Raw genomic sequence first — 13,517 nt, forward strand, 5'->3', positions numbered from 1 at the left:
GGCCACGCCCCCAAGGCTGAAGAACTAGGGATTATTTTTGGGGTAGGGTTTATATTACTAGCCCTATGAAAAATCATGCTAGGACTTATTTTCAGTGTAGGTCTTATTTCCGGGGAAACATGGCAATATCAATCAATATCTCCCATATTATCACTCATTGACATGACAGCAGTACATTAGGTTATTAATATTCACTTCTGTTTGTTCCTGCAATTAAACAGCATTAATAGAAATATTTATAATGCATATCCTTAAAATAAATTGTGTATTGGCAAAGTCACTACGTCTGATATTGTGGAAAATCGTATAACATCAAACTCTGACCATCTTGTGCAAGTTGAAAATATGCACTGTATAAAAAATATTTATGATTCAATGTCGGTATACCAAGTGGAAACAAATGATTGGTTGAAGAATGAAAAAAAATAAATACGTTTGCCATTAGAGATGGAATCATCCTGATACATACATACACTCACATATTATTATATCTATCTACACACACATTATCGCTCTCTCTCTCTCTCTCTCTATATATATATATTTTTTTTAGAGAAGAGATCCAATCTGTGCAAGCATATTCCTGGAGAATGAGTATACACAATCTGCTATGAGCTTGTAAGATCACCTTCTCACATGAAAAACAGGCAATCATTTTATTGGAGCGTTTAGTACTTTTAAAAGAGGAAAACATTATCTCTATCTGATAAAACATACATCAGAACCCACATCAACAAAATTACTAGACGTTTGTTATCTCAAATCAGAGGTCATGCTATGCATGCAAATTAAACAGTCACAGAATCTATAGACTGAACAGTACTTGGAGTGCTAAACACTTTTTTCACTCAGAAATACTGGTGGTCACATTATACTAGGTATCTGATTTTTATTTTATCAAGGAACAGTCCACTTAAGTCACGAAGGTCTCTTCTTAAAGTCATGTTAGCCATAGTTATAGGCACATAGGGCAGTCCAGAAATTTATATACACAACCCTGATCATGCTGGGAATGTTATAGTGTTTAATTAACGCACAAGCTTATGATTTTAATATTCTTGCTGTCCCTCATTTGTCCAGGCAATTCCCTTTTTTGTCTACTGCTTGTATATACATGGCTTATTATTCTAAACTATAACTAAATAGTTCTGTACCAGATTGCTTTAACTAGTGACAAAGCTTAATAAATTTAGACACCTAATGTATTTAATGTTTTAGAAATTGGCAATAAATTGTGTATTTAACTATATAGGACAAAGGGAATATGATAATAATCTAATGCCTTCCTGGGTACTCTTCAGGCTGAATTAGCAGTGGTACCATTTAAGTGAAAGCAAAAATTACACATAGAAAACAAAAAAAAATAAAATCACAAAATTATTATTTACTATGCACATACCATATATATGTATTATTTGCAAAAGTATAGCATCCAAGAATGTCCTTATAGTTGCACGTTTAACCATAAACACATTTTCAAATGACATATTAAGCCATATAGTTCATTTGTTTGTTATCCAGCACATCAATCCTTATTCAATTTTCTCAAGACATTGTTTCATGTTAATAAAAAAGACCTTCCACTAAAGTGATAAGCTGCACTTGCAGGATGTGGAAATAATAGGATTTTTTTGTACTCACCATAAAATACACTTTTCTTAGTCCATTGGGGGGACACTGCGAAACATTGTGGTATAGTAGGTGGTCCTGGAGTCTGGGGCACTTTAAATTTTAAAAGTGTTGGGAGTGTAGTTCCACCCCTACTACAGCCCTCTCATAGGAAGACACTCATTTTTTTTTTTAGTAAAGCTCAAAGAGAGGGCCTAACAAGGTCAACCAATACAACAGAAGATGCAACCAGCACACTAACAGAGCAGAGGGTGGGCACGCAGTGTCCCGCAACTAACTAAGATAAAGGGGAGTACAAAAGATCCTACTTTCTCTGTTGCCCTCTTGGGGGACACTGCGAAACATTATGGACATTCCAAAGCTGCCGCTGAGGGAGGGATTGCTCTGAAACGGCTGCACACAAAACCTTGTGGCCAAAGCTAGCATATAAAGGCAAAAGAGCATGGTCGCACACAGCTACAGAACTATTACTCTACTTGGAAGTGATTTAATATCATTCCCACACAATAGGCAGGGTGCACTCTCAACTGTTAATAACAGTACATAAAGCAGAAGAGAGAGAACATAAGAGGCGCTCCAGTTCCCAGAAAAGATTATAGTAGATAAGGCTATAACAATAGAGCAAATATTAAAACTTAAATTTTATTTTTTTTAAAAAGCAGCGAAATATAAAAAGTGTGACAAAGTGTATATGTTGTGTATTAAAACAACAGTACCCGAACAGATGGCACCACACAGTATCATATGGTAGTGATACAAGACAGAGGGAAATGGTTAATAGATCTCTATATTCAATCTTGATCTGTCAGGAGTGATCTCAAATTGGGATGAATAATTATGTTCCCAGAACCATTTATATGTGAAGTAGCACTCATATATTAGTATGTGCCTATTATATTTCACCTATGCCGAGAAAACGTTTTCTCGCCGGAGACGATGAAGAGGGCCGATATCACCGCAACGTGACATTCTGCCAAAGACATAATCTTGGACGTCTCCCTTCATGGCCCTGGCGCTGCAGGTGCTCCCCTGATGATTCAGGTATACCACTGCTGTCCCATTGTCCGACTGGACCTTCAGGGTCTTGAGACCCCAACCTGCACAAAGAGTAGTGATCCTAGTCAACCGGGCAATTGGTGAATACACCACAGGAGATGCCTCCGATTTCACGGATTCCTCTAGGGGTAAGGGATCTAAACTTGCCTGGCCTGGCCAAGTACTCTGTGAACTGCCTGAACCTCTAGTACATTGAAGGGGAGAAGTGTCTCATGGGGGCCCAGAGACCTGGAACCAGAGAGCACCAATGACCACTCCCTACCCTGACAGATTGGGATCCGTAGTCACCAGTATCCACTCCCAAACCTAGAAGGTTTAGGAGCCACCATATGGGACTGGAGCACTGTCATGGACAACAACATGATCTGTTTGTCCAGATGAAGATGCGATTTTGAACATTTTCGCAGCAGTTCCCACTAGAACATCTGCAAATGAAATTGTGCAGAGGAAACTTCTTGTTACACGGAGACCATGGTGCACAACAACTTCATGCAGCAAAGAAGGGCCACCTCCCATCTCGCCAAGAAAGCCCTGATCTTGGACCAGACCCGGGGGACCCTATTCACCGGAACAAACACTCGCTGGCACCTGGTGTGGAAGTCGAGGCCCAAAAAACTCCTCTGAGCTGGAGTTAAGGATGACTTTAATAGAAAAACAGGAGAGAGAAAATGTGTACATATAGGGCACTCAATGACTCATATTTATGTATTGTGTTAATTAAAAAAATATATTTTATTATAAGTTAAGGATGACTTTGGCAGGGTGATGATCCAACCAAGTGAAGATGGTGGATTAGGACTGGGTAGGATTATGACTTCAAAAGCAAGTCACCCAAGTAAGGAACCACTCTTACCCCCTGGGAGCAGAGAAGAACTGCCATGACAACAATCACCTTCATGAAAACCCTTGGGGTGGTGTCGAGGCCAAATGGTAGAGCCCTAACTGATCATGAGCGTGATTGATTCACATCCGATATGGGAACATGAAGGTAGCTATTTTTTTTATGTCCAAAGAGACAAGGAACTCTCCTGGTTCCATGCCCACGATGACAGACTGCAGTGACTCCATGTGGAAGCCCAGGACTAGAACCCGTTTGTTGAGGGTCTTGAGGTTTAGAATTGGCCGAAAGGAGCCATCTGATTTTGGCACTAAAAATAAGATTGAGTAAAGCCCCAAACCCTGTTCTTATCACAGGACTGGTATGATCACCCTTGAATCCAAAAGTTTCTTGATTGCCTCCTGGAGTGCTGTGTGTCGTGGCCCGTGGTGAAGAACCAGTGACTAGGGAAATGGAGCTGATTGGTCATATAACCCCGAGCGACAATCCCTCAAACCGAGGCATCAGGGTATGATTTAAGCCATTGATTTTGAAACCGCATGGGACGGGCTCCCACCACATTTCCATGGCTGGGAGTCCCATCATGCAGAGACTGACACTTTTGGCTTTTTCATTCTGTGGCCTCTTGAATCGGCTGGACTAATTGGTATCCAAATATGGTCACTCCTACAAAGGGTGCTACCTCCAGGGTCCCCTTAGAATCCACATCCGCAAACCAATAAGGCACGCGCTGAAAGCTTGGATGAAACAGAGATGGCATCCAAGGATGCCTGGCCCAAAAATTCAGATGCCTCGCTAATATGATCTTCCAGTAAGAGTAATTCAGCCTGTGGGCTGTCGTCCCACAGACCCTTAACTGTTCGACCCATGTCTGATTAGCCTTGTTCACCCAGGCGGCAGACATGCCAGGTACCTGCCGCTTCAAAAGCAGAGCAAGAAATCATATTTCTTGTTCGTAGCATCCTTAAGTGAGACCCCAACGTGCATAGGGAAAGTAGTGGTCTTAGTCAACCGGGCAATGGGTGGATACACCACAGGAGATGCCTTCCATTTCGCTGATTCCTCTAGTGGTAAGGGATAAAGGAATCTCAACTTTCCTGGCATATGAAAATGACGGACCTGTTTCTTCCATGCCTCTGATATCATATCCATTAGTTGGGGGAGATTGAGGGAGACAGATAACCTGCTTCATTTGCCTCTTGAAGATGGAGAACCCAGCTGAATCTTAAGTTTCTAGATCCAAAAAAACCTAAAGTCTAGCAAATCCTAAAAACAAATCATCCACGCCCTGGGCAAAGGTTAAATGCTCCAAGCTACCAGAGTTCTCCTCCCCGGAGTCCCTTAGTAATTCGCCTTCATCTGAAGAGAGAAGTGGAATCTAATGCCTGAGCCGCCTGTGGAACATGATGTTTACTCATCATTCTTTGGGGGTGCTAAGGAAGCATTCCAATGATGAAGTTGGGACATACCCGCATTTGGGGGTACTAGCTGGGAACTTGGAATGTGTGGTGCAGAAATAGAACTGGAAGAGTCACCTACCTCACGGAGAGACAATACCAGCGTTACTTCAGCTATGGAAGCTGTCATGGAGTGCAGGAGATGGCTGCAGAGTGAAGGCATCTCTGTGCTCAGCACAGAACAAGCAAGAAATAAAACAATAAATTGTTAAATAAAATGAAAATTAAATTAAAAATATAAATCCAAGGCAGGAGCCTTGAGAATCATGTCTGGCTTCAAGGGTACTTAAAATAAATTGAGGAGTGTTTTCCTATGGGAAGGGCATAGTAAGGGTGGAGCTACAGTCCCAAAACGTTTAAAGTTTAAAGTGCCCCTGACTCCAGGACTACCTACTATACCCAAATGTTTCTCAATGTCGCCCAATAGGGCGACAGAGAAAGCAAGTTTTGAATAGAAGAGAGACTGAGCTCTAGTACCCTGGAGACTGATTAGAATAACTGTTTATTATTTGTTACTCTTAGCTACAAAAATTTGATAGAAGTACAGTCAAAATTAAGTTGGCAGCATTTCTAAAATGGAGATGGTCACAAGGAAGTATCCAATAGCCTAAATGCAACCATAATAGCATGAATAGAGAGGCGTAGCAGGGATGAATGAACACTCATTGATATCAAGCTCCCTTGGATATGTTTTGTTTGTGTTCTTAATACCTAGAATTATTATATGGTATGTGTGCACCTGTCCAATTCATTCACAAGTCACAATTACTGAGGTTACCATGGTCACATTAGTAAATTTCATATTTATACCAACAGCTGTGCACGGAGGACAATTCAATTAAAGGATAAGTTTCCCTTCTGTGGCCTTTTGCATTTTGTATTAACTTAAATAGGCATATTAGAAACAAAGGGTTTAGTTTTAACTACAAGTCAGTGCCTTTTACAGTTAGATACTATGTGTTAGACATTGTGTGCAACTAACATTATATGTAGCTGTACACTCCTCTTGAAGGGGAAGAAATTGCATGTAGTCTTCTATGTAACAGGCACCCATAGCATCATCATCTGACTGGCAACAGCAGCTTTGAAATACATAGGACTTATTCTTTAGAGTGGACTAGTTACCTTAACATTCTCTAATTCAAGAATTTATCTCAGACTTTAAATAAGAAGGCTGCATCAGACATGTCTTCTGGATAACATAGCACAAAAAGAAGGTAAATCTAATACATTTTTTGTATTTTATTTTGTTAACAAAATTGTATGTACAAATATTTCTGCGGCACCACAAATCATATTTATAACAGAAATACACAGTTTGTAGGACAGATAAGACTTGACAGCACTTCACTTTGTCCTTGATCAATGAAATGTTGATCAATGAATCCCAAGTGAGCAAATCACTGTAAATTTTATGTTCCTATGCTCTTCGTGGTTCCTGCAACCCACAGCATGGAGAGTGTTCGTTCCACATATAAGCAGGTACATTCGTCACTTCCACCAGCATCAGAATACATTGGCAGTAAAATAAATTATTGCTTGTATAAATGAGTTGGAGGATGATGATAACATAACTAGGAATACTTAGCAGTTTGATGTGATTTATACTGAGAAAAGGAATAGCAGTCTTGTAAACATTTCAGACATTCTTTAACCTTCCACATTCTACAAACATTTAGGAATTTTTGAAAACGGGTGCATACGTATCTATGAAAAATGTGTTGTAACCCCTAGTAACCAGGTTTGTTTTAATGTTTTATGCAATTACAGATAAACGGCAGATCCATCTGCTTTTTGCTATGGGTTACAACAACCTTTGTGAATACTTAACTGTGCACCAGTTTTAATAACCCACCTTAATTTACTATTTGTTTTATCAGATTTCCCGTCCTGTCCTTAAACTACCGATTCATGTGTTTCCCTCATTATCTGCCCCATGCACACCTGGAATTCTCACTCACATACTGAGCAATGGATTTACATTATATGGTGAAGCGGAATATTTATGTCAATTAGAAAAATTGTCACCATAAATCTCAATGTTGCTTGCCATTGTAGGAGGTGCCTACAACTGAAAATGCTTTGAAAACAATTATCTCCCTGCTATCATTCAAGACTTGGTTGCAGATCAACGTTTTGGCCAATCTGAGATCTGCTAGAGGACCATAGACTGTGGATTTCCAAGGAGTAGTGGAGCAAGCCTAAGTAACGCTCTTACAGGTATGTTGAGGTCTTGGAATTTCAACAGCAACTCAGAAAAACTATTATGTCCTGTAAGAAAAGAAAATATAAATAATTTAATCAAGATAAAAAAGCAATACCCCTTAAACACACTTTTGATACACACAGGATATCCACTTTTAGGATCCCTATAGTTCACCTTAGCAGCACCTAGCTCCTAGCTCCTGGCTAAATGCTTGGAGAATATCAAAGATAAAAAGCTCAGTAAGAGTTTGTTTGTTGAAAGCAGATTAAATACATCTAACTTTAGGGTTACCTACAATAAAAACTCTGTGACAAGGTCATCAGGGTTCCAGTTGTATTGAAGGTGAAGAGCCCTGTACAGTAATGTCAGATCTCCATGCCCATGTGGTCAGGAAAGGATGAGGAAGCCCAATCTTACCCAAAATGTGATCCAAGTTTTCTCAGCTCACTTAAGCTCTTTATGGCAGTTATTGATCATGGTTAGAGACAGTAACTTTATGATTGTCACCAATTATACTGTACTAGAGTGCCTTTTGGCTCCTGTACCATCTTACTGGACACACTGTAAATAAACTATGTACTACAACATTTTCTCAGTAATCCAAAATAGCTATAACATTCCTCAGTACTCTGGTCATATGCCATAACACTGAAATCTGCTTATAACCTTGAAGTATTGTGAGAAAAATTTAATCTCACAGTTGCGTATATTTTGTTCTAATCAGCGTCTCCATGTACTCTCTCTGGCACACAGATCTAAAAGACTACAAGTAGTTATGAACTTTATTAGTGGGCTGCAAGGAATGGTAACTGATTGCTAGAAAATCGATAGATAAAGAGAGGACTGAGTCTATCTTGGAGACACTGCTTACCATGGGGTTGTATGAGGGAACTTGGAGTAGGCACTCAAATAGTTAACTTTCTTGCTGACAGGCTATATCCCCTCTGCAACCCCGTGTGAATTTCAGTGTGTAATACTGCCGAAGGCAGGGAACCAGAACACCCAAAGAATAACCACAAAAGAGCAGAAAAGAGGGAACGGAGTGTCCCCCAGATGGACTCTGAGAAATGGATTTAACATGAGTATAAAATCCTATTTTCTCTTACCTCCACCTGGGGGACCCTGCTTACCATGGTGACGTACAAAAGCAGCCCCCTAAGGGAGGGACCACTGTGACAGTCTAAGATGAATAAGATGGACGCCTGGCAGAGCTGATCCGCTGAGACCCGTTATGCGAAACCCAAGACCCCACTGAGCGAGTGGAAGGGCTGGCAATACGACTAGGCACAGGCCAATCGGAACTAACGTGGGCCTGCTGGATTGTGGACGTAATCCACCTAGTGATGGTCTGCTTAGAAGCTGGCCAGACCCGCACCGTTGAACCCATTGGTTCAAAGGGGCACCCCTGAAGCATGGTCAGAACCAAGTTTAGGTCCCAGGGAGCCGTAGACATAACATAAGGACATATTCAGGACTCCTTGAAAGAAGGTTGTTACTTCCAGAATATCAGATATTTTCAGTTGGAAAACAGATTCCCAAAACGATTGGAGAGGAGAGGAACCTGTCTCTGAATTGCAGCCTCTTCTCTAGTCTCCTGATTGTAGATAGGTGCCTCCCTTGTATTTCCTGGGTTGGAATATACCAACTTGTTGCAACAAACAGGGAGTTCCTTTTCAATCGCTCCCTCCCCTCTCAGGCAGCCTGAGCATAAAGGCCAAATACGGGCTTTTGTTAGCATAACCCCGCTGGCCTCCAATCTATAAACTTTCCAATAGCAGCTGCTCCGTATTTTTGGTTAGAGGCAAGTGCCCCACTCCAAAAAGGTAATACGTAATATTTAAAAAGGCAATGGCTGCAGAACAGCACGCAAGAGGGCCTACTCCTCTGGCACTCAAAATCATGTTACATACACCTAAAGAACATTTCCAGAATACGCACATATCTGACACAAGACACCGCAAAAACATTAATTCATGCACACATCATCTCCCGCATCGACTAATGCAATTCCCTCCTTACTGGTCTTCCGAAAGTCAGATTTGAACCCCTACAATCTATTTTGCTTGCAGCGGCTAGATTGATTTTCCTTGCAAACCGTTATTACTCTGCTGAGCCACTCTTTCAGTCTCTACATTGGCTGCCTGTATTTCAACGAATCCAATATAAAATTCTTCTACTAACATACAAGGCCATCAACAAAATTGCACCAACATACATTTCCTCACTTGTCTCAAACAATCTCCCAACTTGACACCTCCGTTCTGCACAAGATCTACGTCTCTCTTCCACTCTCATCACATCCTCCCATTCTCGGTTACAGGATTTTTTCCGGGCTGCACCCACTTTGTGGAATTCCCTCCCACGCACAGTAAGACTTTCCTCTAGTTCTTCCTCTGCTGAGTGTCTCAGCAGAGGAAGAACAATTTGCAAGGAAAATCAATCTAGCCGCTGTGTACAAAATAGATTGTAGAGGTGAGAGTCAGATTCCGGAAAGACCAGTAAGGAGGGAATTGCAATAGTCAATGAGGTAGATGATGAGTGCATGAATTAAAACTATTTCAGTGTCTTGTGTGAGATATACGTGCATAGTCTTGAAATGTTTTTTCATTCTCGGTTACAGGACTTTTTCCGGGCTGCACCCACTTTGTGGAATTCCCTCCCTCGCACAGTAAGACTTTCCTCTAGTCTCCAAAGCTTCAAGCGTTCTCTGAAAACCCACCTCTTCAGACAAGCTTATGATATTCTTCAACCACCATCTTAATCTCCCAAGATTACCCTATTATCACCCTCTACACAGCTGTCTTATTAATGTTTGTTCCCAATTGTAAAGCGCTATGAAATTTGCTGGCGCTATATAAATAAATGTTGATGATGATGATACACTTAAGTTCACACGGGGTTGTAGAGGGGATATAGCCTGTCAGCAGGATAGTTAACTATTTGAGTGCCTACTCCAAGTTCCCTCATACAACCCCATGGAAAGCAGGGTCCTTCAGGTGGAGGTAAGAGAAATATAATTTACCTTCTAGTGTTCCTTCCAATAACTCCTTTGGAGCTGGCATAGAATAGTAAACCAAGAAGCAGGCCAACATACTGAGCTGAGAGTCTTCGACTGGCTGACCAGCTAAGTATGAGTGTAGGGAGACATCACCACCACCTGTTAGAAAACAAGAGGTTAACAGGTAGATACTTTACTTAAAATGTCCTCATCCATCATACATTATATATATTATATTACACTGTATATACACAATGTGATCTTTTTAAGAAGGCTTTTCCCATCCGCCTAAGTAGTGACTGAGCGTCCAGGAGAACACAGGTTCGCTATTTACATATGAGCCACTTTCTAAACTGTGACCAACACCCATAGCTTAGGCTGACACATTTTCCCACAGTGTTCTATGTTGCTTTCACAGGCCTCCAAGGTGTGGGACAGGCTGCGCAGAGTCATTAGCATACTAAGTACACTATTTCACATATGTGGCTGCATTTTATAAATGTACACAATGCATAAAAGCCAGTGTATAAAACCCCAACCACCCTCTGCCCCAACTTCAGGCACACATTCTCTAACAAAAAATCATCTCCAACATGGCAACAAGTGTAGTTTTTTTTTCTCATCTTCAAACCACTGCTCTACTTTTGCACACTAAACCCAAAGCGTTTTGAACACAGTTCTTTTACCTTGCAGCCACTCGTCTAGGGTGTTATCAATAGTGCATTTCATCACTGGCAGAAACTCTGAGTTCATGAACAGTCCACGGTTGGAATTCTTCTTCATTCGTTCCTGGAGTTTCTGTGAGCTGAAGAACTCTAGAACCAAATTAATCTGCCACAGTTCAAAGGTCTCTGTTGTTTCTCTCCTTTCTAGTCTTCTCACAGCCTTAAGAAAAAAGAACACAAACCATCTCATACACTATTTCCATAGCACATGGGAAACTTCACCAAAATCATTTGGAAGCCAGTTCTTAAATAAGTAAAATGACCATGTCTATCTTTCCTGCCCTAATCCTTCATAACAGCAAATAAATGCCTGAAGAAAACAAATAACCTGCAAAATCTATTATTTAAAAATTGGAGACTTGCCTGGTCAATTGCAATGTAGGCAGGAAGCATCTCAGGGTTCTCTTGAGTTACGCACTCGTACAAGATAGACGAAAACAAGTCCAGGATTTCTTGTTTCTGGAAGTATAAAACACGTTTTTTCATTTGTCCCCAGAGGCCATTAATAGCATTAAGTGGACACATGCTTAAAGTGTTTGCCCTAGAAAGCACTTTTGGGTTGACATGTATCGTACTTCATTTAAAACCAGTCTCAAAAAGTTACTTGCCAGAGTTCTGTAAATTAGACTATCCAGCGGGTCCTGACCCATTACAAGTGCCACCCCCATTGCACCCAGTAGCAGCATGTTGTTTGACAATACGCTGCCTGTCTACAGAAAGACTATTGACAGGAGAAGGGAGAGTCCAGTGATGTCTGCCTCATCCTACTCTGCTGCCCTGACCTTTATCCATCAGAAAACGTATTTTCTAACGTCTACATGCTGTCAGCAGGTGCATGCAGGAACAAGCAGAGCAGCAGCAGGCTGACCTCAGGTAAGAAACCTTTTGGGACCAGGTTTTACTTAGGATGGTCCACCTTAAACAGAAATTTCAACTTTGTGTGGAGTTACCTATGATCTTGGTTTAAACAGAAAATATGTAGTGATGTAACATAAAGAACACATTTATGATAGTCTCAATTTAAGATACTTAGCTCTGAACAGTAAACCTTCCACAAAGCTTCCTTAATAAACAACCAAATATTAAATTTGACTTACAAGCATGCTTTGAGACTGTAATGATATCTCCTACAGTCACAAAATAAATAATAATAAAAGGAAACCATATTTTACCTGGCCCATGTCCATTGTAGGTTTGCAGAAATACTCTGCAAATGACAGCAGTGCTGGATCAGATGTGAAAGCGGAAATGGCCTCTGGCTAATGCAAGAAGAAAAGAAGTGTGTGCCAAGCTCTTTACCAAAGCCACATCTGTTACACAGAGAATGTTGTCATTTTTGTTAATAACTCTAAATACTTATTTATACAGGGACTTCTTAGAGTAAACAAGCCTTCAGGCCATTCAGTTATAAGTCTGAACTTTTATACTCTAAAGGAAGAAACACTAATAGAAAACAAAGGCGGAATTTGTTAATTTCAAGTAGGAGTTATGAAGAGACATAATTATTACTAATAATGAATCAGTTGATTTTATTTAGGCACTATGCTTGCATTAAAGTCTGGTGTTTGCTAGGCAGCGACAGTTCTAATTTTTTCTAGTTTTTCAAGAGCCAGATTATCCACCAAGATCAAGTCTTTATTGTGAGAAAGACAGGAAGAGTCTATTATTTCATATATTTTGTGTTTATTACATTTTAACTACAGCAACTAATTATAACTTGACAAATGAATCAATTCAATAGTTAGTAGCAACAACTGTGCAGTACTACCTTTAAACTTTTATATTTAGGGTGCAAATATACTTCTAAAACACAACAAGAACTAAGAGGTCTTAAATCTAAAGCACAGTGTGACTCTGTTCAGTTCATTTGTCCGACATTGCTGACTGCAAAAGTTGCACATCCAGAACCACCGCACCCATCCTCTTATACTTCCTACATGTCTGACAATAGCTTCTTGATCCACATATGCGTAAGCATTCCATTTATTCTTTTAAAGAGATACAGTTTATTTACTTAGGGAGAAATATGTCCAAAGGAACCATTTCATTGTTAACTCATGTAACATTCCCATGGCTGAATATTTTAGGTGACTTTTCAGATCACCGAATATAGCAGTGACCTGTGATGAAAAGCTACTACTACCAACATCCACAGATGTGGATACATTTCAAACCTTAAGGTTTACAAAGAATGTTTTTTCTACTAAAAGAAACTTTACCATACATGCAGATGGTGGTAGTCACTTCTCGACTACATAAACCCCGACACCAATTAGGCCTACATGAGCACACCGATGGAGGGCTTACCGATACTCTTTCCCCCCCCGACAGCTTGGAAAAGAGACTAGAGAGAAATGCGGCGATCAAGAGGCCGTCTGCCCGAAATGACGTCAGTAGAGAGCGCGACACTGTCATTCCTGCAATTACCGTGGTTATTTAAGGAGGTGGCGGGTGTATCGACGGTACAATCTACAATGCTTTGTAAAAAAAAAACATTGCACCGCCGGTACACCAGCCGCCTCCTTAAATAACAGGAATGAGTGTCGCGCTCTCTACTGACGTAATTTCGGGCAGACGGCCTCTTGATGTGCCGCATTCTGCATTTCTC

The 13,517-nt window shown here is 40.6% G+C and overlaps 1 protein-coding gene across 1 annotated transcript in view; it reads right to left on the reverse strand.

Annotated features, from left to right (window-relative positions):
- Nucleotides 1-6,202: 6,202 nt before the first annotated feature.
- ANAPC1 (anaphase promoting complex subunit 1) overlaps nt 6,203-13,517 on the reverse strand; it is a 105,597-nt gene continuing 98,282 nt past the window's right edge. Inside the window, exons 44-48 of the mRNA XM_075203757.1 lie at nt 12,082-12,168; nt 11,273-11,368; nt 10,871-11,069; nt 10,209-10,343; nt 6,203-7,251 (exon numbers count right to left, since the gene is read on the reverse strand). Coding sequence (XP_075059858.1) covers nt 7,136-7,251; nt 10,209-10,343; nt 10,871-11,069; nt 11,273-11,368; nt 12,082-12,168 — 633 coding nt within the window. The 3' untranslated portion in view covers nt 6,203-7,135. The remainder of the gene's footprint in view (nt 7,252-10,208; nt 10,344-10,870; nt 11,070-11,272; nt 11,369-12,081; nt 12,169-13,517) is intronic.

This window comes from Mixophyes fleayi, chromosome 3 (assembly GCF_038048845.1).
Source record: "Mixophyes fleayi isolate aMixFle1 chromosome 3, aMixFle1.hap1, whole genome shotgun sequence".
Lineage (NCBI taxonomy): Eukaryota > Metazoa > Chordata > Amphibia > Anura > Limnodynastidae > Mixophyes > Mixophyes fleayi.